The sequence below is a fragment of the Rutilus rutilus genome (genome assembly GCF_951802725.1).
Source record: "Rutilus rutilus genome assembly, chromosome: 6".
NCBI classification, from domain to species: domain Eukaryota; kingdom Metazoa; phylum Chordata; class Actinopteri; order Cypriniformes; family Leuciscidae; genus Rutilus; species Rutilus rutilus.
The window spans coordinates 16,652,617-16,675,635 of NC_140214.1; the positions used below are offsets into that span (position 1 = coordinate 16,652,617).

The 23,019-nt window shown below is 39.5% G+C and overlaps 1 protein-coding gene across 5 annotated transcripts in view; it reads right to left on the reverse strand.

The window, feature by feature from the left end:
* astn1 (astrotactin 1) overlaps window positions 1-23,019 on the reverse strand; it is a 242,840-nt gene that overhangs the window by 100,526 nt on the left and 119,295 nt on the right. For all 5 annotated transcript variants that reach the window (XM_084410826.1, XM_084410825.1, XM_084410824.1 and 2 more), the window contains one exon: window positions 6,697-6,824. In XM_084410826.1, the coding sequence (XP_084266952.1) occupies window positions 6,697-6,824 (128 nt within the window). The remainder of the gene's footprint in view (window positions 1-6,696; window positions 6,825-23,019) is intronic.

A 23,019-nucleotide genomic window follows, 5' to 3' on the forward strand; every position in this document is an offset into this window, starting at 1 on the left:
ATCTTCCAGCAAGAATCCAATATGACCTCTCATAAGTCTCACCTGATGCCATGACCATTAGGTCTGAAGACCAGCTATGTCAACCATTGTTTCTTTGAGCGAAAGCACCTGCACCCTCCAGTAGCTCAGGCAATATTACAGACCCACACCAGATCATTTCATACACTTATGACCTTTAGCCTGGATTACAAATTGGAGTTGAATGGTGGTTGGGGAATCAAGTTGGCCATAATAAAATTGCTGTAAAATGTGATAAATGCCAGCCATTTCTTGTTTAATTTTAGCACAGGTCAAAACTAGATGTGCTACTCTAGGACTAGCAGTTTAAAGTGTTCATTTACTCCAATTAAAAATGTGTTTAAAAAATAATACATTTATTCACGCTGCCTACTCTGCAAAAATTAAAAAAAAAAAAATAATAATGTTTGTGTCATTTTTCCATTAAACAACCTTAAATCCATAAATTTACTTGAGAAGGAAAGTTTTGTCAGATAGTAAGACTTATACATACTTAATTAAGACAATACATACATTCATATTAAGTTACAGTTATTAAGTTAAGTTAACTTATTAAAGGGTTAGTTCACCCAAAAATGAAAATTCTGTCAGTAATTACTCACCCTCATGTTGTTCCAACCCCGTAAGACCTTCGTTCATCTTCGGAACACAAATTAAGATATTTTTGATTAAATCTTAGAGCTGGATCACTCCTCCATAGGCTTTTAACACTATGGGCCCTATTTTAACGATCTGAAACGCAAGTGTCAAAGCGCAAAGCGCAAGTAACTTTGTGGGCGGGTCTCGGCGCTGTTGCTATTTTCACGGCGGGATAAATGACTCTTGCGCCGGGCGCAAATCTAAAAGGGGTTGGTCTGAAGTAGCTTCATTATTCATAGGTGTGGTTTGGGCGTAACGTGAAATAAACCAATCAGAGCATCATCTCACATTCCCTTTAAGAGCAGACGCACTTTTTCCTTGGCGTATTGCTATTATAACGGCGGATTTGCCAGGCGCACGCCAAGAGCGGTTCACAGCCGAGGAGACCAACGCTCTCGTCACGGCCGTAAAAGAGAGAGAAGTGACATTGGGGATGGGAGAAACACACCCAAATTAGCTTCGGTTAAACAGGTATATAATAATGTGGGTAAATGTGTAAGCTAGATGTATGCTTTTATAATAAATTATTATATTTATAATAAATTGTCTATCTATCTATTAGGGGTGGAGCCGAACCCGAATACGGTATTCGGAAAGCACAAATAATGTGTTTTTTACGAATACTTATTTCGAACAAATACTTTTAAAAATATTTGTATTCGGGAACAAGAAAAACTTTATATCAAAAAGCTGCGTTTCCTCATGAGACATGGCGACCGGCGGTGCTGCTGATGTGGTGGCTGAAATATTTTGGATTAGGCTAATGTCACGTTGTCATAAGGGGTAGTTCACATAGCGCGTTTTTTGCGCGTGCAGATTTCAAATGTAGGCGCGCGGCAAGCGCGCTTATAATAGAAGCGAGCGGCGCGCTGCATAGCAACGACAGACGCCACGGGAGGGCAAGCGCTTGTGGAAAGGAGAAAGCGTGCGAACTGCGCTAGCCCTTGATTTCTAGCCCTTGCATTAGCTTTAGATATATTTATGGAGATGAGAAATGAAATAAAAAAGCCGTCATTTTGTCATTAATATCAGTCCGTCAGAAAAGCAGTTCTAGGCTTATTCTTGGCTGGATAACTCTTAGCAGGTTTAAAAAGCTCTTTTAAAATTAAATATGAATGCAGTTTTGGATTAAATATAAGTACAGTCAAGTCAAATAAAACATGTTTTATCTCCTGTTTGGTAACACTACAATAAGATACCATTCATTAACATTACTTAATGCGCATCTAACATCAACACATTGAGTGAACAATATATTTTTACAACATTAATTAATGTTTGTGAATGTTATTTAATACAAACACTTGATTGGTCATGTTTGTTCACTTCATTCATTGTGCATTAAATAATGTTAACATAAATAATGTTAACTTTTGATTTTAAAAATATATTTTTAAATGAACCCCAAGGAGAATAATTGCGACAGTATATAGCCTAACTATTGTTTATTGTTAGGTCATTTTATCTATTGTTATCTAACAAATGTAATATTAATGTAGTGTTTTTAATACTACAGTTTCCATCTTTGTAACCGTGATATAAACTTTAATATATGTAAATTTAATCTAAATTAAGCTTTACCGAAATTGTTACCGAGAACCGTGGATTTTCACAGGTATTGGTACCGAATACTGAAATTTTGGCACCGTGACAACACTAGTAGCTCTGTTAGCTTGGTAATTTAGACAATAGGCTGTTGACAGAGTAACATTAACGTAGGTAATGGCTGTTATGTTATTTTCTTTTCAATGACGTTCCTTGTTAAATGTTCATTGCTGGATTTATGGAAAAACATCAACCAATATTGCATATCCATAATTATTATAATGGATATAATTAAAGAATACTTACACTATAACGTAAATTAGAAGTGTAACGCAAAAAAAATGGATTTTTACACCTATTTTGAAATTTACTCGAATACAAATACAAATACAAATACTTTTCCCCTCTCAACAAATACAGATACAAATACCGGCTGCTTTGCACACCCCTACTATCTATCTATCTATCTATCTATCTATCTATCTATCTATCTATCTATCTATCTATCTATCTATCTATCTATCTATCTATCTATCTATCTATCTATCTATCTATCTATCTATCTATCTATCTATCTATCTATCTATCTATCGTTTGTAATAATATGATTTGCAAAAATGAAAACTGCTGCTTCTGTGTAGATTAGAGAATCACAGTGTATGAGCGTTGTGCACTCTATACATTATGGTCAAGCATGCGCCCTTAAAATAGCATAATGAACAACGCGCAACGCGCCACTGACTTTAGACTAGTTTTTTTCTGGCCAGTGGCGCAATTGTTTTATGGAACAGTAAAATAGCACCAGGGAACGTTTGCGCCGGAACACGCCTCCTTTTTTGCGCTGAACCGCCCAGGGAGCGCAAGTTCATTCCCTAGTTTAGCGACGTGCTTCTGTGGAGGGAAAAGCGCGCTTTGCGCGGGTGTAAAATAGGAATGAAACATGCGTCGGTGTACAAAGTCAATTGCGCTGGGTGCAAGATAGGGCCCTATAACTTGCTGGCCCAGAAAATGTATTAAAGACATTGTTAATATAGTCCAAGTGACTCCAGTGGCTTTTCACGTAGAGTTTAAGCGCAGCACGTCTGTGTTGCACGTCACCACGTAGGCTCACTATTGGGCGACGCTGGTCATGTGTGTGATACGTGGTGACGTGCAACACAGACGCGCTACGCTTAAACACTACGTGAAAAGACTCGAGGCCCAGAGAGAAGGAAATGAAAAGTGGAATTAAGTCGTTATTTTTGTTTGTTTTTGCGCACAAAAAGTATTCTCGTCGCTTGATATACTTAAGATTGAGCCACTGGAGTCACTTGGACTATATTAACGATGTCTTTAATACATTTTCTGGGCCAGCAAGTTATAGTGTCTTAGATGCCTATGGAGGAGTGATCCAGCACTCAGATTTAATAAAAAATATTTTAATTTGTGTTCCGAAGATGAACAAAAGTCTTACGGGGTTGGAACAACATGTGGGTGAATAATTACTGACAGAATTTTCATTTTTGGGTGAACTAACCCTTTAAGTCTTCTTTGTTACGTTATTTTAAGAAGTTACTAAAAAAAAGGTTTATTATTCCATCATCTCCTTGTCAAATTGTTATTGCTTGTGTTAATCATACACCTCACTAAGTTAATCTTAATTAAAAAAGAACTAATAAAAGCAAAATGATTAACATAATTTTTTTTTTTTTGCAATGTACCTATACATTTTTTTTTTTGGTACGAGCAACATTTCAGAGCAATGAAAGTTTGGAGTACGACTGAAAAATATGCTGACCAAAACATTGTCTGCCTAAACTCAGCTGATAATCAATAGCAAATGGATTTTTGTGGACTATAGGCCACTGACAGGCTTGTTCAATAAAAAAAGAAACGTACATATTGACTATTGCCATGGTTTGGTTTGATTTTGTTTTGTTTCATGTTCTTGTTTCATGTCTGTCATGTGATCCCCTGTTATACTCATGTGATCCTGCCATGTGTTCCCAATGCGAATGTGTCATGTTGTCATTGGATTATTGTCTTGATTGCTCACTGGTGTCCCTTGTCTAGTCATTAGTCTTTTGTATTTAAGCCCTCATGTTTGCCATATGTTTTGTCAAGTATTGTTTCACTGTAACCACTATTGGTAAGCTTCGCGTCCATGTTACTGTTTTTGTTATGAGTGCCATGCCATGCCATGCCATGCCATGGTTTTATGTTTGATCTTGTTTTTGGATATTAAATAAATACTGCACTTCTAACAGGTTCTTCAAACTTGCCATCAGTGGGCTTACTTACAACTACTCACTATGTCACTTTTGTGAATGTCTATTCCGTGCTTTACTGTCTTTGAATTATCATTTGTAAGCTTTTCTCATCAAGTGCTGGTACATTCAATTTGCATTTTTAATCAGCATATTATGTAATTCCATTTTTTTTTTTTTTTTTACTAAAAAAAAAAATAAATAAAATAAAATCTAATAACAAGTCAATATGCCAGGAACATCTAAAGTAGAAAATCAGTCCAGATTTTTCAACCATGCATAAAGTATAGAATGCTTCAGATCTAATCAGGAACTTATGACAAGATATACAAGAAAAGATACATGCTGAAACTGGCAACAGCAGCCAGATGAAGAAAAAAATAAACAAGCACATAATATTTCTACTTTGTTTGGCCTTTCCTGCTGTTAATTTTAAATCAGACCTTAAGGACTATAATCCTTCATTCTTTGGCAGTCTGATATGAGTGGCCAAAGCGAGAGGGAAAGAGTATGATGGAAGATGCAGCATTCTGAAGCCTCATTTGACATGACAGGATTTCACCTCTCCCCCTTTTCTTTCTCATTAACAGGAGCATAAAAGTTGACCCCCCCCCACAGTATTTAGGGTAAGGAGCTGCCACGCAGAATATGTGTACTGCACTGAGCTCCAGAAATGAGTCAGATTGGTCAGCTAATGAGTCCTGACAGAGGCAGCAGCATCCAGAAGCCCCTGAGAAAATGATTTTGTTAATACCCTCTCCATTTTTATGCCTCTTCATCATCCACTTGATCTGGCAGAAGATAATGCGAAACCAGTCAACTGTTTGCAAGAACTTATATCATATGCACACAAACACAAACAAACATTGAAGATTAATGTGAAGCGTCTTCATCTGAAATGAGAGGATCGATTTTTGAATACTTTTTCTTTCTTAATAAACAATTAATTAAGCATTAACGTACGAGAGGCTGTGCTGTATTCTGAAGTGCATCTATAGCAGCGAAGCCTGGACCCAAACTAGTACAGTATCTGTTTTATTAAATGTGTTTTAACATTATAAATGCTGAATGGCTTTGTTATGATCATGCTAAGCAGGCAATCCAAGTGAAGAGTGTTACTATTATGGATTTATAAGGTCAAGGGCGAGATTAAGAGGCTTATTTAATCAAGACAAACATTTATAATCTGTAAGACTAATAGAATTGTTTCAAAGCTTTGTCAACACTTGGGGAAAATGGCAAAAATTACAATTTGTTTATATAGTTAATATTGTCATATACAATGAGATTAAAAACATTACTTTTGTCTTAAATAAAAAAGGATCAGTGGGAGTAACAATGTGTTTTATCCAATACTCATATTTATGTCTTTCTCACACTGAAGAAAAAAATATTTTACCAAATTTTCATATACATTTAAAATATTTCTATTTGTGCTCAAAGGTGCCCTCTTTTTTCATTCTTTTAATCAAATTTCCAACCAATGAACAATTAACCTAGCACACCTGCAAGTACTTAATAGGTGCGTAGGACAAAGACAATAATCGCAGCCCAATATAAACTAGTAAACAGAAAATCTGCACACTCCCCAACTCGCAAAAGTGATAAAAATGTATTCGGCAATGTTTCAGTCCCATGAACTATATCAGTCATTTATACTCAAACAAATGCAAAATCAACCAATCCTCACATCACGACTTATTATGACATAACCAAACACAACCAATACCAAACATGGGCCCAATTTGGAAAACTGCTTAGACGAGAAAAGAACACTTACATCTAAAATAAAATAAAAATTGCAACATATATTCTGCAATCTGTTAAATAAATATGTAGATATCTTTGATGTCTATATGGTATGACTCAGCACCCTGAGCCAATAGAACACAACACCAAGCTTTTTCATGTCATTGACTGATGAGATAAAGCCTTTTAGCCAGTTGTTTCATGCGGTGACCTCGGTGAAGGACTTATAATATTTATAATAAGAAATTGCCACTCAGCTTATGTAATACTGCTAGTGCAGACACCATCAAACAACGCAATGCTCCTCAAATGAACAAGGTAATAGATTACACATTTCATAACATTTTGAACTACTTTTGAAACCTCAAAACAATAACATAAGGCTGTCAATAGATTAAGAAAATGACTTGATTAGGTAATCACATTAATCATGAAAGACTACAAGCTGATGTAGTCACTGAGGTGTTGAGTGATTGATCATAAATGTACAAGTTCTTACCAGTGAGGTACTCTGGATCAGGCACTGGATCAGACAGCTCCTCGTGACACTGGGATTCAGTCGGCACAGACGCCACCACCATGCCATCCGGGAGCTGCTGCTCGATGCCACGGGCAAAGTTTTTTTGCCTAGATAGCAGAAGATAAAGGAGAAAATCCACTCAAAACACAGTCCATTGTTTAAAGGGTCATCTGTCAATTACATAAAGCATACATTTAAGCCCATTACATTTTTATTTATTTACAGATTACACATATTTTACTAAATAATATAAAAATGACCTGCAAATTGCTAGGTGGTGGGCAATTTGATCAATAAAACGAAACCATTTGAATGATAATGCTAAGTGAAAGTGAAAAAAAAGAAAATCTTGTAAAATATGGATATTGTGCAATAAAATAAACAGTAAACATTAACATATGAGCTTGTCATGAACTATGCTCACAGAAAAAACAAAACAAAAAAAAACCCATTTTCCTATAGATTTTGCTGCAATGATGTGTCAGCTACTGTATGTCAGACTAAATAAACATAAGTGACCCTGGACCACAAAACCAGTCACATGGGTCAAAAGCTGAATAAATACGCTTTCCATTGATGTATGGTTTGTTAGGATAGGACAATATTTGGCCGAGATACAACTATTTGGAAATCTGAGGGTGCAAAAATATCGAAACATTGAGAAAATCGCCTTTAAAGTTGTCCATTTATGTCTGCGATTGTGCTGCATTCACTCACAAAAACAAATGTTTTATATATTTACGGTAGGAAATTTACAAAATATCTTCATGGATCTTTACTTAACATCCTAATGATTTTTGGCATAAAAGAAAAATCGATAATTTTGACCCATACAATGTATTGTTGGCTATTGTCACAAATATACCCGTACTACTTGTGACTGGTTTTGTGATCCAGGATCACATAAATGGAGGATGAAGGAGTAAATAAAGTCATAGGATAGGATACATTTAAAATGGTGTTCAAAGTTTTGTTATGTATATAATATGACATAAATATTGTGGTGAAAATTTGAAAGGAGATAGAGTAGCTGTAAGAGAACAAGAAAAAAGCAAACCGAAGAAAGCAGTGCACAAAGGAATGACTGTATATCTAAATGAGATCTGCTGAAGTACTCTAGACTTGAGGAAAGAGTAAGAAAATACAGTTTAAATTTAAACAAGAATATAGAGATAAAAAAAGTGAGAAGATGTGTTAAAGTAGATATAGTTTGGTTTCAAAGCAATGTGAGAAAATAAGTATGCATTGGAAAGAAGGCCTGATGGGAAGGGACAAACTGATATAACAGCAAAAAATGCAAAAACTCACAAACTCTGCATTTATAGAAGGTCTGACTCAATATCTCTCCATGTATCTTAGTTAGATCAAGGTTACATTATTCTGGGAATGAGTATATACATGTGTGGAAAGTCTGGAAACTGAACAATGCTATATAAAAAATGTATGTCAAAGAAAAGTACAAATAAAAGGAGGAAAGAAGAATATAGAATAGACAATTTCCTTTTCAATGCAAAATAAGCACCCAGAAAGCACACAAGGGAAATATGCAGAATGCAACAAGATTCTAGAGCGCTGTTTACAAGAGCATCTCATAAATGAGCGAGCATCCAGGAAATTGTACAAGGCAACATTATGCAATCGAAATCTCTTTTTGAGCATTACTGTCATATCCGATTTAAAAGTGGACTTGGATGAGAAAATTATATTATCTCTGAATACACAGAGCACTGTATAAATAATTGGACTTTAACAGGGAAAAAAGCCAGAGGCTTAAAATATTATGCTTTATGTTAATACAGGAATGAAAAGTGTCTGAAAGTGGAACACTCTGTCATGTATGTTCGACAAACAGTCATATATGCCTACTGTGCAAAATACCCCCGCTTCCTGGATGATTTAAAACGTCCTGCTTTTAATAAAGAAAATAGTCATTTCCTTGGCTTAATAATAACAATATCCTATAATATTTGTAATCCAGAACATGATCAGATTCCACAGTTGTACTGTATAAACTGAAGGTTTTCTAGGCCAAATTAAATCTGGCATAAACCTCAAAAACTATTCACAAATACATCCTCTTGGGTGCACATTCTGCAGAAATTTCTCTGAACATCAGGGGATTTCCTCCCCACATCTAATAAAAATGTAAAAAAGTTGTTTCTCTTGTCAAACTTGAAACTCACGCTTCAATAGATACTCGCATATTGAAATATTAATAGCTCTGCGTTATTGCTTGTCAAAGTCACATCTGAAAAAAGGTTCAGTTCCCCACAGAGTCGTGCAGCTAAATAGAAATGTGCAATAAACTTAGGGGCCAGTAATTTTAATGAAAATGATACATACGGTTCTTAAGTTTCTGAAATTAATACCGGGTAACATTTATGACTACAACCCCTGTGAATTTAAATGTCTGTAAATGTTGAGGCATAATAATAAAAATAATAAAAGCAATATAAATTGTAAATGCTACTACCCCAAATGTAATAGCTTACCACAATTTTCTCTATATTTTAGCTTACAAAATTACCTAAAATTATTACAGCAAATTACAAAAATGTTAACAGATACTTGCATGATGAATGCCTGTTACTTTCCCTATACTGCATACAGAAAAGTCTCCTGAGAAAACATGATGTAAATTCATTAATCATATGGGTTGATATAAAGGAGGGAGATTTCAGTAATAATATCTAGCAGCATGCAATTATAGACAGAATATGCAAGATTTATGAGATGCATGGGCATTGCAGGTGGGATTAGAATGGGAACAAGTGAATAATATAAATAATTCAAAATGACAATAGAACAATTCTGCATGTAAAAATAGGTGAACTGTTGCTGTCCAGCAACAGCTGATGGCAGATTATCATAATAGAGTACAATAATGACAGAATACAATGGAAAGTCTTGAAAAGCCATCTAAATACAAAATCGCAGACTCAGAAAGTTAACACGCTAAAATTGCTGGAGAATGAGAAATAAACTTTTGCAGCAAGTACATTTAGTTCTCTTACGAGAGTTCTCTCGTACTGCGTCTTAGCTAAGACGCTGCGGGAAAAGTCTCTTTTCACGAATATTGAAGCAAAAAATTATCCTTAATTTTAATATTTGTAAAACGCATTTGCAGCAGTATGCAGCCATAGGCAAGACGGCTCGTTTGCTCATTGGCTGTTCTACTAGCAAAAGCATAAGCCTATCGAGCGCAGGCTGATGCAACATCAGACCAATGAGGCCACTTCCCGCCGACGCGGGCGTGGCCTAGCCCTATAAAGGTAGCTCGAAAAGGCTGACTCACTTGATTTTTCATCTCTTCAGCGAACCTCTCACATCGCTGGATCTCGGATAGAAGCAAGCGTCGTCTGAGTGCAAGCACATCAGCGGGACGAGCCATCTGAAGTCGCTGGCCTTCGCCGCCTTCCACTGCCGTACCTGCTGCGCTTTCCGGCGCTCATATCCTTTCTGTTTCTCTGTGTGTGTGTGTGTTCGCCCCGCGACACACACTCGTAAAAGAGCTCGCGTCTTTTTCAAGACGCCCTCCCTTTCCTAGAGGATCTCGCAGCTCTCGCGCTCGCTGGCGGCGACTGCCCCCACTCCGAGCCAATTGTCTATGGTGACTCTGAGGACTCACCTGGCATCCTTCTCCGAGGCTGCTCCTCCTGAAAGCGGACGGTCGGGGTTAGTTTTTCTTTACGTTACAAGAAAAACTACCCTGCCTCTGCGCGTCATTCACCGGCGAAAGGAGAAAAGTGTGTTCGTTGTGTACTGGCCTCTTTTCTCTTACATTTCCCAGTTCCCTGTCGGCGACTGGAAATGTCATTTGCAGCAAGCGTACGCCTGCTAGCAAACGCTGAAGAATGTTGACGCTCAACGCATCCAAAAACCTGTATTCCCCTGTGGCTCAGTGGTGGAGTGTTAGGTTTTTCGCACGGACGACTGTGGTTCGATTCCCGGTCTGGCCGCATATAATTATGCCGCTAATGCTTCGCTCTGTCACTCCCCTGAGGGCGACTGCAGAGGTGCATTTTTGCAGCCAGCAAGCGCGTGGTACCCGCTTGCCTGCGACCGAACACCGTTTCTACGGTTCCCGTGCGTCACTGGCGAAAAGAGAATGGAGTGCTTTAGCCCCGCTGAGACCGGGCGTTATCCTCTCTTCTCACATTCTGGCACTTTTCAGGCGTCTGAAAATGTCAGTATTGCATGTTGTGCTACACGCATACCTGCAAATGAACGCTAGTGTGTTTAATACTCGCGATAACTGAAAGTCTATGTATCTTCCCCTGTGGTCCAGTGGTAGATTCATAGCCTATCGCGCAGTCGACCCGGGTTCGGTTCCCGGGTCCGCCGGCTGAAAAATTTATGCCGTCGCATACAATTTGCTCTGTCAGTCCCCTGGAAGGCGACTGCAGATGTGAATTTATGCCGTCGCATACAATTTGCTCTGTCAGTCCCCTAGAAGGCGACTGCAGATGTGAATTTTTGCAGCCGACGAGCACGTGGTATAACCCGTGCCCGTTCGCCTGCACACAAAAACCGTTCTACTGCTAAGAGGCCTTTCCGCACTCGCTCTGCTCAGGCAGACAGCGCGCTCAATGCAGTAAGTGTGCTTAATACTCGCGATAACTGAAAGTCTATGTATCTTCCCCTGTGGTCCAGTGGTAGATTCATAGCCTATCGCGCAGACGACCCGGGTTCGGTTCCCGGGTCCGCCGGCTGAAAAATTTATGCCGTCGCATACAATTTGCTCTGTCAGTCCCCTGGAAGGCGACTGCAGATGTGAATTTTTGCAGCCGACGAGCACGTGGTATAACCCGTGCCCGTTCGCCTGCACACAAAAACCGTTCTACTACTAAGAGGCCTTTCCGCACTCGCTCTGCTCAGGCAGACAGCGCGCTCAATGCAGTAAATGTGCCCGCTCTTCCGAGCCCACATTCACTCACAGACATTGCATGTCCTACGGGACTCGCCCAGCCCTCCCTCACTCGGTTAAACACCGCGGCGAGGTCGAGTGCGTCTGAGAATGTTGATATTGCACGTCATGCTACCCGCATGCTTGCAAACAAACACTCGCGTTAACAGAAAGTCAATGTGTCTTCCACTGTGGTCCAGTGGTAGATTCTAAGGCTTTCGTGTGGGCGACTTGTGTTTGATCCCCGCTCAGATGGCAAAAAGTTTTTATGCCGCCAAATACAAATCGCTCTGCCAGTTCCCTGAGAGGCGACTGCAGACATGTATTTTGCAGCAGGCAACCACGTGGTACAACCCGTGCCTGTTTGCCTGCACACAAAAGCCGTTTCACGGCTACACCCGGCCACGGCCGATGGTGCTATAAATGTAGTGCTGATGCCCACTATTCAGTGCCCATCCGTACACGCAAGCACAGCCCTTCACACAGGGCTCGCGCCCATAAAATCGACTCAAGTCGATCGCGCGCACTGCATAGTAGACGTGCCCACTCCTCAGTGCACACGAACACTATGTCACGCACGTCTGACGGTTTCTGTAAAAACGAAACCCGTGCACGTTCGTTCTGCTCAGACAGACAACGCGCCAAAAGTAGTAAAGGTGCGCGCTTCCAGCCCACATTTACTCACAGACGATACGAGTCCCACGGGACTCGCTCAGCCCTCCCTCACTCGGCTAAGCGCCATAGCGGGGTCGAGGACGAGCGCTCTGCCCGCTGTCATCAGCGCGCCCCACGCCTCGAATGCCACAGACATAACGCCTGTGTTACAGCACATCGAAGCGCCTCCGTTGCTCAGCCAACAGAGTGCGCTTCGCATCCAACCCTTAGCCATCCATGCAGATGCATGGGCAGCGCTTCCAGGGGTTTCGGAATGGGTGCTAAGCATTATAAAGAGAGGCTACTCGCTACAGTTTTATCGACGCCCTCCCCGCTTTACGGCGCGTGTCGAAACTACGGTGAATTCGGAAGTAGCACACCTACTCCGAGCCGAAATTTCAAAACTGATGAGCAAAGGGGCTTAGAGCCTGTATCTCATGCTCAAAGCGAACGGGGGCTGTACAGCAGATACTTTCTGGTTCCCAAAAAAGACGGGGGCTGCAGACCCATACTGGATCTGAGACAGCTGAACAAAGCATTAGTGAAACGCAGTTTCAGAATGCTTACGACCAGGAAAATCCTTGCGCATAGTATACAGTCCTGCCATTCGGTCTGTCCCTGGCACCTCGCACATTTACGAAGTGCATGGACGCAGCGCTCGCCCCTCTCAGACTCAGAGGCATGCGAGTGCTGAACTATTTGGACGACTGGCTGATTCTGGCTCATTCACGATCAGAGCTCGTGGAGCACAGGACCATGTTACTCGATCACCTCGAGAAACTCGGTCTCAGAGTCAATTGGACGAAGAGTTCACTGATAAGGATAAGGGCAGAGCCCCATCCACGCTCAAAGTATATGTGGCGGCTATCGCAGCGTTCGCTGAGACAACGCTCGGTCAGTCGATAGGAAGGAACGATTTGGTCATCCGCTTCCTCAGGGGAGCTAGGAGACTGAACCCTCCCAGACCCCCGTCGGTTCCTGTTTGGGACCTCTCTACGGTTCTGGAGACCAGGAAAGGTTCCCCTTTCGAGCCCATCCAGACGATTAGTCTCAAACATCTGTCATTTAAGACAGTGTTTTTGCTGGCCCTTGCTTCAGTGAAGCGCATAGGGGACCTGCACGCGCTCTCGGTGAGCCCGTCGTGTCTGGAGTTTGGGCCTAGTGACTCGAGAGTCATACTCAAACCTAGGCACGGCTATGTGCCGAAATCCCTCAACACGCCGTTTCGGGCTCAGGTTATATCCCTGTCCGCCCTGCCGGTGTTAGAAGAGGAAGGAGACTTGAGCTCTCTCTGCCCTGTCAGGGCTTTAAGAGCCTATGTGTCTCGCTCTGCTGTCTTTAGACAGACTGAGCAACTATTTGTCTCGTTCAGTGGACGTTCCAAGGGAATGGCTGTTTCGAAACAAAGCCTATCCAGATGGATAGTTGACGCCATAGCGTTAGCATACACCTCCAGAGGTCTTCAGTGCCCACTGGGTGTCAGAGCGCACTCCACGAGAGGCGTTGCCTCTTCGTGGGCCTGGTCTAGTGGGATATCTTTACAGGATATTTGTATGGCGGCAGGCTGGGCCTCGCCATCTACATTTATCAGGTTTTATAACCTTGAGGTTCCCGCTTTGCAGGCTAAGCTGTTATCGGTGTAATTGAACACTGAGAATACAAGCGCAGTGCGTTACTACTATCTTACGGGCAGTATTACGTAAGACCCATATTCCCACTTTAGTCAAGGGTGTCTTGTCTAAGTGATGTCATATATTGCGTCTGCGGACGCAGCCACATATCAGAACGGAGAGTTCCTCCTCCTGTTCTAGGACTCTCTGTGAGTCCCTCTGGTGATTGTGCACTGTAAATCCTGGGTTCGCCTCCAGGTTTATGGTTGTTAATCCCTGCACGCACGGCGTCTTACATTGGGTTCCCGCAGCGTCTTAGCTAAGACGCAGTACGAGAGAACTCTCGTAAGAGAACGTACTCGGTTACTAACGTAACCTCGGTTCTCTCTAGTAGAGGGAACGAGTACTGCGTTCCTTGCCGTGCGTACGATTCACTTTGGTTCGCTTCTTCGATGAAATAAATCAAGTGAGTCAGCCTTTTCGAGCTACCTTTATAGGGCTAGGCCACGCCCGCGTCGGCGGGAAGTGGCCTCATTGGTCTGATGTTGCATCAGCCTGCGCTCGATAGGCTTATGCTTTTGCTAGTAGAACAGCCAATGAGCAAACGAGCCGTCTTGCCTATGGCTGCATACTGCTGCAAATGCGTTTTACAAATATTAAAATTAAGGATAATTTTTTGCTTCAATATTCGTGAAAAGAGACTTTTCCCGCAGCGTCTTAGCTAAGACGCAGTACTCGTTCCCTCTACTAGAGAGAACCGAGGTTACGTTAGTAACCGAGTACGTTTTCTTTTGATTTAAGTAACTTAAACCTAAAGGGTCGGAAATGAAGTTATTCAATTCCAGGCAAGATAACGAGATATCAGCTGTCAATTTATATTGTTAAGAGAAGATTTCATGCATTATTAATCATAATATGCAAGGCTGAATCTATTCATCTAGAATTGCAGAATTGTGAGCTAGTAGTTTTAGCTTGTTTAAACTTGTACCTTATAAACCACTAAACAGAACTGCAAAAATAATACCTGCTGTCAAAGGTTTTCAAACCCCAAACCTGCCAATTTGTCAGTCAAACAGATAGTCCCACCTAAAACACACGCCATTGGTTGTTTTGAAAGCCCCACAAAGACACAAATTATATCCACTTTTCTGGATAATGATATTTTTTTGAAAATTATAAGTATAGAAAAAATACACATTTTACCTTTCGTATTTTTAATTAATAGTGCAAATATCACAGCATACTGTAAACTGGAAATCAACATTCCATTTCTATTTTCTAATTATAAGGAAAAGTTATAAGAGCATTTGAAAAGATGAGCCATATGAAAACACCCTAGACTTCAAGCTTTTAAAAAAAAATGTATCCGACTCCTCATGGCCTGAGTGTGATGTTTTAATTTAGTGCTGGGAGAAAGGTAGCACTTTGAGTTTCTTGCTGTGGATAGAAACACCCAACTGAGAGATTTTAAGAGAGGTAGTCCTAATCATGATTCTGCAAACCCTTAATGAGAACAAAGGGCAGTAAAAAATTCATTAAAACCAGCTCAAATCACGCTGGGAAGGAACAGAAGTGAAACTGGTTAAGGCTGGAACCCAGAGGAGAGGAAAAGTAATTAGGAAAGGGCACATGTTTTTAGGTGGAAAGTCTCATGATGATAAGACAAAAATCGAAATGAAATCCTGGCAATGCACACAAGATATGGGAGTGGAAGTAGGCATAGGTACATTGTTTGGAATGCCCTATAAAAGTGTGTATAGTATTTAATTAAGATGTCAACAAAATATTTGCATACTTTACTTAATTTCGTAGCACTCTGATCTACAAAAGCTATGGTTCACAGATATGGCGCTGCCATAAAAAAAAAAAAAAAAACGGAATTACTGCTGCTCAACAAGCTAGAGTTTTGTCATCAGTACCATAGGGACTTTCTGGATAAAGACAGTAGCACAGCCTCGAGCACAACATCCAGTGGGTAATCTGCACTCAGTGTACCGTATTTGAAGAATGCACTGTGTAAATGCCTATGTGTGTGTGCAAACTTCAACAATGTGCAGTAAAGGTTGGCTTGTCAGTATTTGTATAACTTTCTCTCTCTCTTTTTATGAAGATGTTCCGATGTTCTCTGTAGCTGTCATCCAAGAAACAAACAAACAGAAAAAAAATCCCAATGCCATGTCTATCTATCTATCTATCTATCTATCTATCTATCTATCTATCTATCTATCTATCTATCTATCTATCTATCTATCTATCTATCTATCTATCTATCTATCTATCTATCTATCTATCTATCTATCTATCTACAGTACCTACCAACCTACCTCTCTGACTGACTGTAAAACCTTCAAACTTCAAGCTTTTAAAATTATTTTACATTTTCAGCAAGCTAACATCAAAGTTTGTCTTAAACTTCACCTGTCAAGTTTCTTTTGCACTTTTCCAAAAACACTGATTGTCCATGTTTAGAGCTTAGCATTCTTCACAAATTCACCAAACTTCTGTTATTATTAGAGCAAGAGATACACTATACAGACATATTTGTGTGGCTGAAAATTATAATTGGGACATAAATAGCACTAATATAAAAAAATTGTGGAAATGGCACTGGAACATGTCAATTACTGCTTGGGGAGGTGCCGATTCAACTTTTAACGTGCCAGATGCTACATCTCAAAAGACCACATATAATTAAAATGATGAGCACAGACATGCAGTTGGCTTGCAAATATCCAGTACCGAATCAAGATGAACTATAAGCTAAATTGAGCTAACAATTAACAAGCACAACAGGCTGGTATTTTGAGATGGAACTGAATGGAATGGAGAAATCTAATGTCATAATATCTATGTATGTTTAAAATGTATGAAAATATAAATATGCCTTAGCATAAATAATAATACAAAAATGAAACATGGGTGAGAAAGATTCAAAGTACAATTAAGAACACTGCTTAAGTTATTAAAAAAAATTGGTGTTGAGAAGGTGATAATGTCATAGGTCTCTAAAAAATCCCCACAAGATTTTGAAAGTCACTTGGCTCCAAACATCACTGGACCCCACTGAATTTGAATGTATGGACAAAGTTAAGAACAACATATTTTTCTAAATATCTTTTGTGTCAACTTCCACATATGAAAGAAAGTCTTTTCATGAGGGTAAACAAAGGATTTTCACATTTGGGGGAAGGATCCCTTTAAATAGAGACCAAAACACTAGAATCTGAAAATCTGAATTTTTAATATGATCTTAAACACTTCAAACACTTTCATGTCCAGATTATCTTGGCTATGAAATGCAACCTCAATAAAGTTCCCTTGTGTCAAGTCTGTCCTCTGTATTTCTTCATAAAAGTTACTTTACAGAGAAAGTAAAGATCCAACAGCACACCCTCGCTGCAATACAGGGCTTTCAAAATGGCATGTTCATCTGTCAGAGAATGCCACTAGCCTGAAAAGCATCAAACAGGAGCTAATAGATTCTCCATTGTCTTTTGGGCAAGTTGTCACAGGAAATGTGTTGCACCTCTCGTTCAGGATTAAACAGCATGAAAATGTAACCATGCCTTTCAGATATGAGTCAGATCATAAAAGCAGCTGCTGTGTGACAACCCAGACTTGTGGGTAGTAACTTTTGGTGAAGCGCCAAAGGAAACACACGGCAGGTGTAAGTTTAAAACAGAATAATAAACAACTTCAACCTCTCTGGATGGGTTTTATCTGGCAGTTGCTCGCTCTTTTCCCTGTTGCGTCATTTTGGAAAGAGATGAATCAGAGTTACCTCTGTAAGTATATGTTTAATTCCTCCTGAATGTATGTGCATATTGCATGCATGTGAGTTATATGAATCATTTGCCATTTTTCATCTAACCTCCTCTTTTAGACAAGACTTCACTAGGTGACTTCACTAAACTTTTGTGCCACTTTTACATGCAGTGTTTCAGTGAATCTTTGCCTTATTCAATTAGCACTCAAAATCCATTAAACATGGTACTGTGATATATATGTTTAGCTATAACTAGGAATATACACTACTGGTAAAAAGTTTAAGTCAGTAATATTTTTTATGCTCAACAAGGCTGCATTTATTTGTTCAAAAATATTAACAGTAATATTGTGAAATATTATTATTCCTGTGATGGCAAAGCTGAATTCTGTATTTTAAAGAGTCAATTCAGGTGTCTGGATCCCATTAAATCACACCAGATTGTGGCAGTCTGCCTAATCCTATCTGTCCAGCGCATATTATTGTGGGTGTATTGCACCTTTAACAGATTTGCATAATTTATTTAGTAAATGAAGCACTAAAACAGCACAAACAGTGCATACAAATAAATGGCATATTATCAAACACAATTTATTCTTAGTGTATTCTCCCCTCAGAGTGACATACAATTTAAAAAAAAACATACATTCAACCATGACAATCTCATTAATCAAATTGCAAGCATAAACAGCTTTCTTCAGCTTTTTTCAGAAATATTTACTATTTTTCTTTTTTAACCTCATTTTAGATCAGATAATCTTACCTCGATTAACCGAAAGTAGGGCTGCACGATTTGGGGAAAATGTCATATTGCGATAATTGAGGTCAATATTGCGATTGCGATATGCGATATAATAAACAAATGGTTTCATGAGTCAACTTGCTTGGTTTTCAAGGAAAACTAGATGTACAAAATATGACCGCCGCTCAGGCCTGCACTGGCTTTCCACAAAAATAAATGACGTGGAGCAATTTGGCTGTATTGCGTGTTTATGTATATACCTAACAAAAGTAGTAGTATGTACATGTCTGTCTGTGTGTGTGTGTATGTGTGTGTGTTTGTGTGTGCGCATGTGTGTTTGTGTGTGTGTGTCTGTGCATGTGGATTTGTATGTGTGTGTATGTGTGTGTGTCTGTGCGTGTGGATGTCAGTGTGTGTGCATGCTTGCGTTTGTTTGTATTCCTGCATGTGTGTGTGTGACAGTATCATCCTAAACCAGCAACCCTTCGCTCAACAGCACCATCTACAGGCCGATGAGTGTACAGTCACTAAATGTGCACATAAATGCATTTATTTTATACCCCCCCATGGATGAAATTCTACGAAACTTAGCATACCCCCAGAGGATGTCAAGTTAATCATACACATGAAATATGGTGCAGTTCTGAACATCTCCACTGAAGATAGGGGCGATTAAAGCAGAATAATATTGCATTTTCATTTTTTATGGGAGGGGCGCAAATCACAAATGAGTGATTATGGGCTAGGTTGATGTGGGCCCTTAAGACCAACATACCATAAAAATTTCTTCATCCTCGGTTCCACGGTGCATTTTTTGGGTTTGGGGGGGCCCAGCGCGGGGGGGGGGGAGTGGCCCCCGGGGACCAAACGAAATTTTCCGTAAAAGTCTAGTGGGGCTACATGCCCACCAAATTTCATGTTCCCCGGTGTTTCGGTGTCCCTGGTATCGTTGACGGAAAATTCAGTAGATTGACGGGAAAAAAAAACTAAAAAACTTTGACAATCGATTATGGGCTAGGTTGATGTGGGCCATTAAGACCAACATACTTTGCAAATTTCTTCATCCTCGGTGCCACGGTTCAGGTAGTTATTTAGGAAAAACTGCATTTTTTGGGTTTGGGGGGGCCCAGCGCGGGGGGGGAGTGGCCCCCGGGGACCAAACGAAATTTTTCCGTAAAAGTCTAGTGGGGCTACATGCTCACCAAATTTCATGTTCCCCGGTGTTTCGGTGTCCCTGGTATCGTTGAAGAAAAATTCAGTAGATTGAAGAAAAAATAAAACGATTTGACAATCCCTATATGATAATCATAATAAATGCACACACAGATTAGTGATAATCTGCCTAAAGAAAAAAGTTCTTTAGTCAAGAGCAGTGAGTGTTTTTCTCTGTTCCCTTTGTTCTTTGATTAACTTTAGCGACAGATATAATTAGTGGCTACTGTGTACTGTCCCTTTAAGACCAGTCGCTCCTGTCAGAGACGCGGATCTCACACGCCTCATTCTCTCACGAGTCACAACTCTTCACGTTCATCATAAGACTACTCTTATGTTATGAAGATACTCGACAAAAAGACATTTTGGCATAATTGTGTGAGTTATTGTTCGTTCAAGCTCGAAAGAGAACTGTCTTCTGGCATGCTGTTTTGTGCGCACTCACGATATTACCGCGAGTCTTTCTGTGTGTCACAATCAGGACATTCACAGGCAGCGCGTTCTTTTTTGTCTTATCGCGCATGAATGGTTTAAAAGCATTTGCATGAATAAGAGCGGGATCATGTAACACTAGCCAAAGGATGCCAAAAATTAACAGATGCTGCGTTAATTGCGTTAACAGCGCTAATTTGTTTATTTAATATAAAATCGCAGCGTTTTGCGTCATATAATCGCGTAGGCTTGAAATCGCGATTGCGATATGATTAATCGTGCAGCACTAACGGAAAGGCATATGCATGTCTCAGAACGCAATCAATCATAAAAGTGCTTTGTTTATCCACACTGTTCACTTTAAAGATTTCCATTCCTCACCCTAGAAGATAAAACAACATAACATTTCCAGCTGCTTTTTCTCCATGAGCACCAGATTTTTGACTATTTCCTCAGGTCTGAAATTAATTGTCGCAGCCCTGTGATACTCTATGAAGGATTAATGAACTTGCCGTAGCCTCCTTTTGTTCAACTGAATATCCAGTAGCTTCAGCTGGCCCAATTAATCCCCATTAAACCAAACTTGCTTATGGTCACTTTTAATTTACTCCTCGCCATTCCACATAATTAGAACTCGCATTAGGCCCAATGCCTCTCAAAAGGTGAAGAGAACAGCACAGAGAGTACGTCCTAGAGCATGAGGCCCGGCTGTGCTTTTCAAAGGCTGTCTAAACCCAACATCTCTCAGGGTGCCTCCAAATGAGATCAGAGCTTTTGAGATTTAGCTTCTTGATAATATTAACTCTCCTCCCACTATTTCTTCATCACTCAGGCCTCCCTCCTTCTCTACTGTGCCAATCAAACCATCTGGAGTAAATGGATAAACTGCTGCAGGAAACTGTCTGTGTTTAATTTAAAGGCAGTTGACGGCTTTGCATTGTGACCTTTAGGTCGAGCTGACCACAGAGCACATCACAGGGTTCTTTCAATTAGAGGAACCTTCAAAGAGTCTTTGTGTGTAGCTAGACCAGGATTCTGCTGTGCTGTGTTTCACAGGATTTGTGCTTTTGTTAAATTAGCCTTGATGATTGGATAGTGTAACAGCAGTGTATTTAAGATCTACAGTATATTTCAGACAAACATACTGTACATAGCAGTCCCCAACGGTCTGCTTATTAGGGTCCCCAACATTATTTTAGTGTTGTGTGTGTGTGTGTGTGTGTGTGTGTGTTCCACTGCATGCATACTTGTTTGGAATGACATGAGGATGAGTAAATGATAGACATTTTTGGGTGAACTATCGCATTAACTTTACTACGTTATGAATTGTCTGTTGGCTTACGAGGGATACAATTCTAAATAAACACAGGCTAATAAAATGTAGTTCTTGGTGGAAAAGTGTAACCTTAAGGAAGAAAGTTAGCAGTTCCAACAATAACGAAAAAACAGCAACAACAACAAAGACATGTATTAGGTGAAAAAGAAACCTTAGACAAAACAAGAATCAGCTAGTGAAGGCCATCTCCTTGTGCCGGAACATATTTAAACAAATTGTAATTATAATCAGTGTTGAGTTACATAATCAGATTACTTTTTTCAAGTAACGAGTAAAGTAACGCATTACTTTTAAATGTACAACTAAATATATATATTTTTTCAAATAAGTAATATGTTACTTTGTATTCCCATTTATTGTGTGACAGCTCTCCTGTCCCCATGTTGAGAGAAATCTGGAGTAAGGTGAAGAGGTGTTGTGCGCTGTGTGAACATGATGGTTATTGTAGTTCTAGGCTAAATTTGAGCATGCATTTACTCATTTCACTTGCACAAAAACATATTCAGTATTTAGTATTCAGATCAATTAAAAAGGTGAGGTGCAAACTATTAAGCAAACCTGCAATACTTAAAATGTTAAGTAATAAATGATTTATGTATTTAATCTCACTTTATTTACTAATGTCTTTGCTGCTGACCTTCGATGGTCTAATTCAACCGTACTTATAAGCAAAAATGACTTCATTTAAACATCAAATTTGTGTTTAATTTTGTTGTTTTAATTGTTGAAGGAAGTGTTGAACTTTATTCTCCTGCGTTACTAAACAGTAACAAAAAAATGATGTAATGCATCTTCCAAGTGGATGCTGCACACTAGTGGTGGTTGAGGATAGATTCCCTGATATGACTGTAAAGTGCTCTGTGTGTACAGTAGTACATATGAAAGCACTATATGCCTCATTCATTCATACTTTCCATAAAAAGTAACTAATTAACGTAATATTGTGAAACATTACTTTTAAGAGTAACTTCCCCCAATTCTGATTACAATAATATAATATAATATAATATAATATAATATAATATAATATAATATAATATAATATAATATAATATAATATAATATAATATAATATAATATAATATAATATATGAGCAATATCACACTCGTAGCCATGCAATTTGGCTGTATATCAGCACGGCTGTGATTCGGCCGTAATCACAGTGTGCTGATATACAGCCATATCGCACGGCTACGAGTGTGATATTGTGCTTATACAACAGTTCGATGGCACACATGAGTAAATAAATACGAAACAACAACAGAGTGTCTTTAAAAACACTCTTTCGTGCAGAACTACTTCCTTCCGCCATGGATTCAAATCTCAAGTTGACAGTTGAGCCTGAGCCTCAGTTACTAATTCTAAAACGTCACTTTAGAACTAGTGACAAAGGAACGTCGAGTCGCTTCGTTGAAGCTTGTTGGTATTAAGTAGAGTAGGCTACAGTATTATGGTATTATGAGAGAGAGATCGACGAAACGAGTGTATTACTTGCATCTGATATAGCATTCATTCTTCAGGTCAATGTCCATAATATAATATAAAAAAATGTGACACGTTTGTAAATGTGACGCGACAGATCCCTAGCGGCACGCGAACCGATCATCTCTACTGGCTAATAGTAAATAAACACGAATGAACAC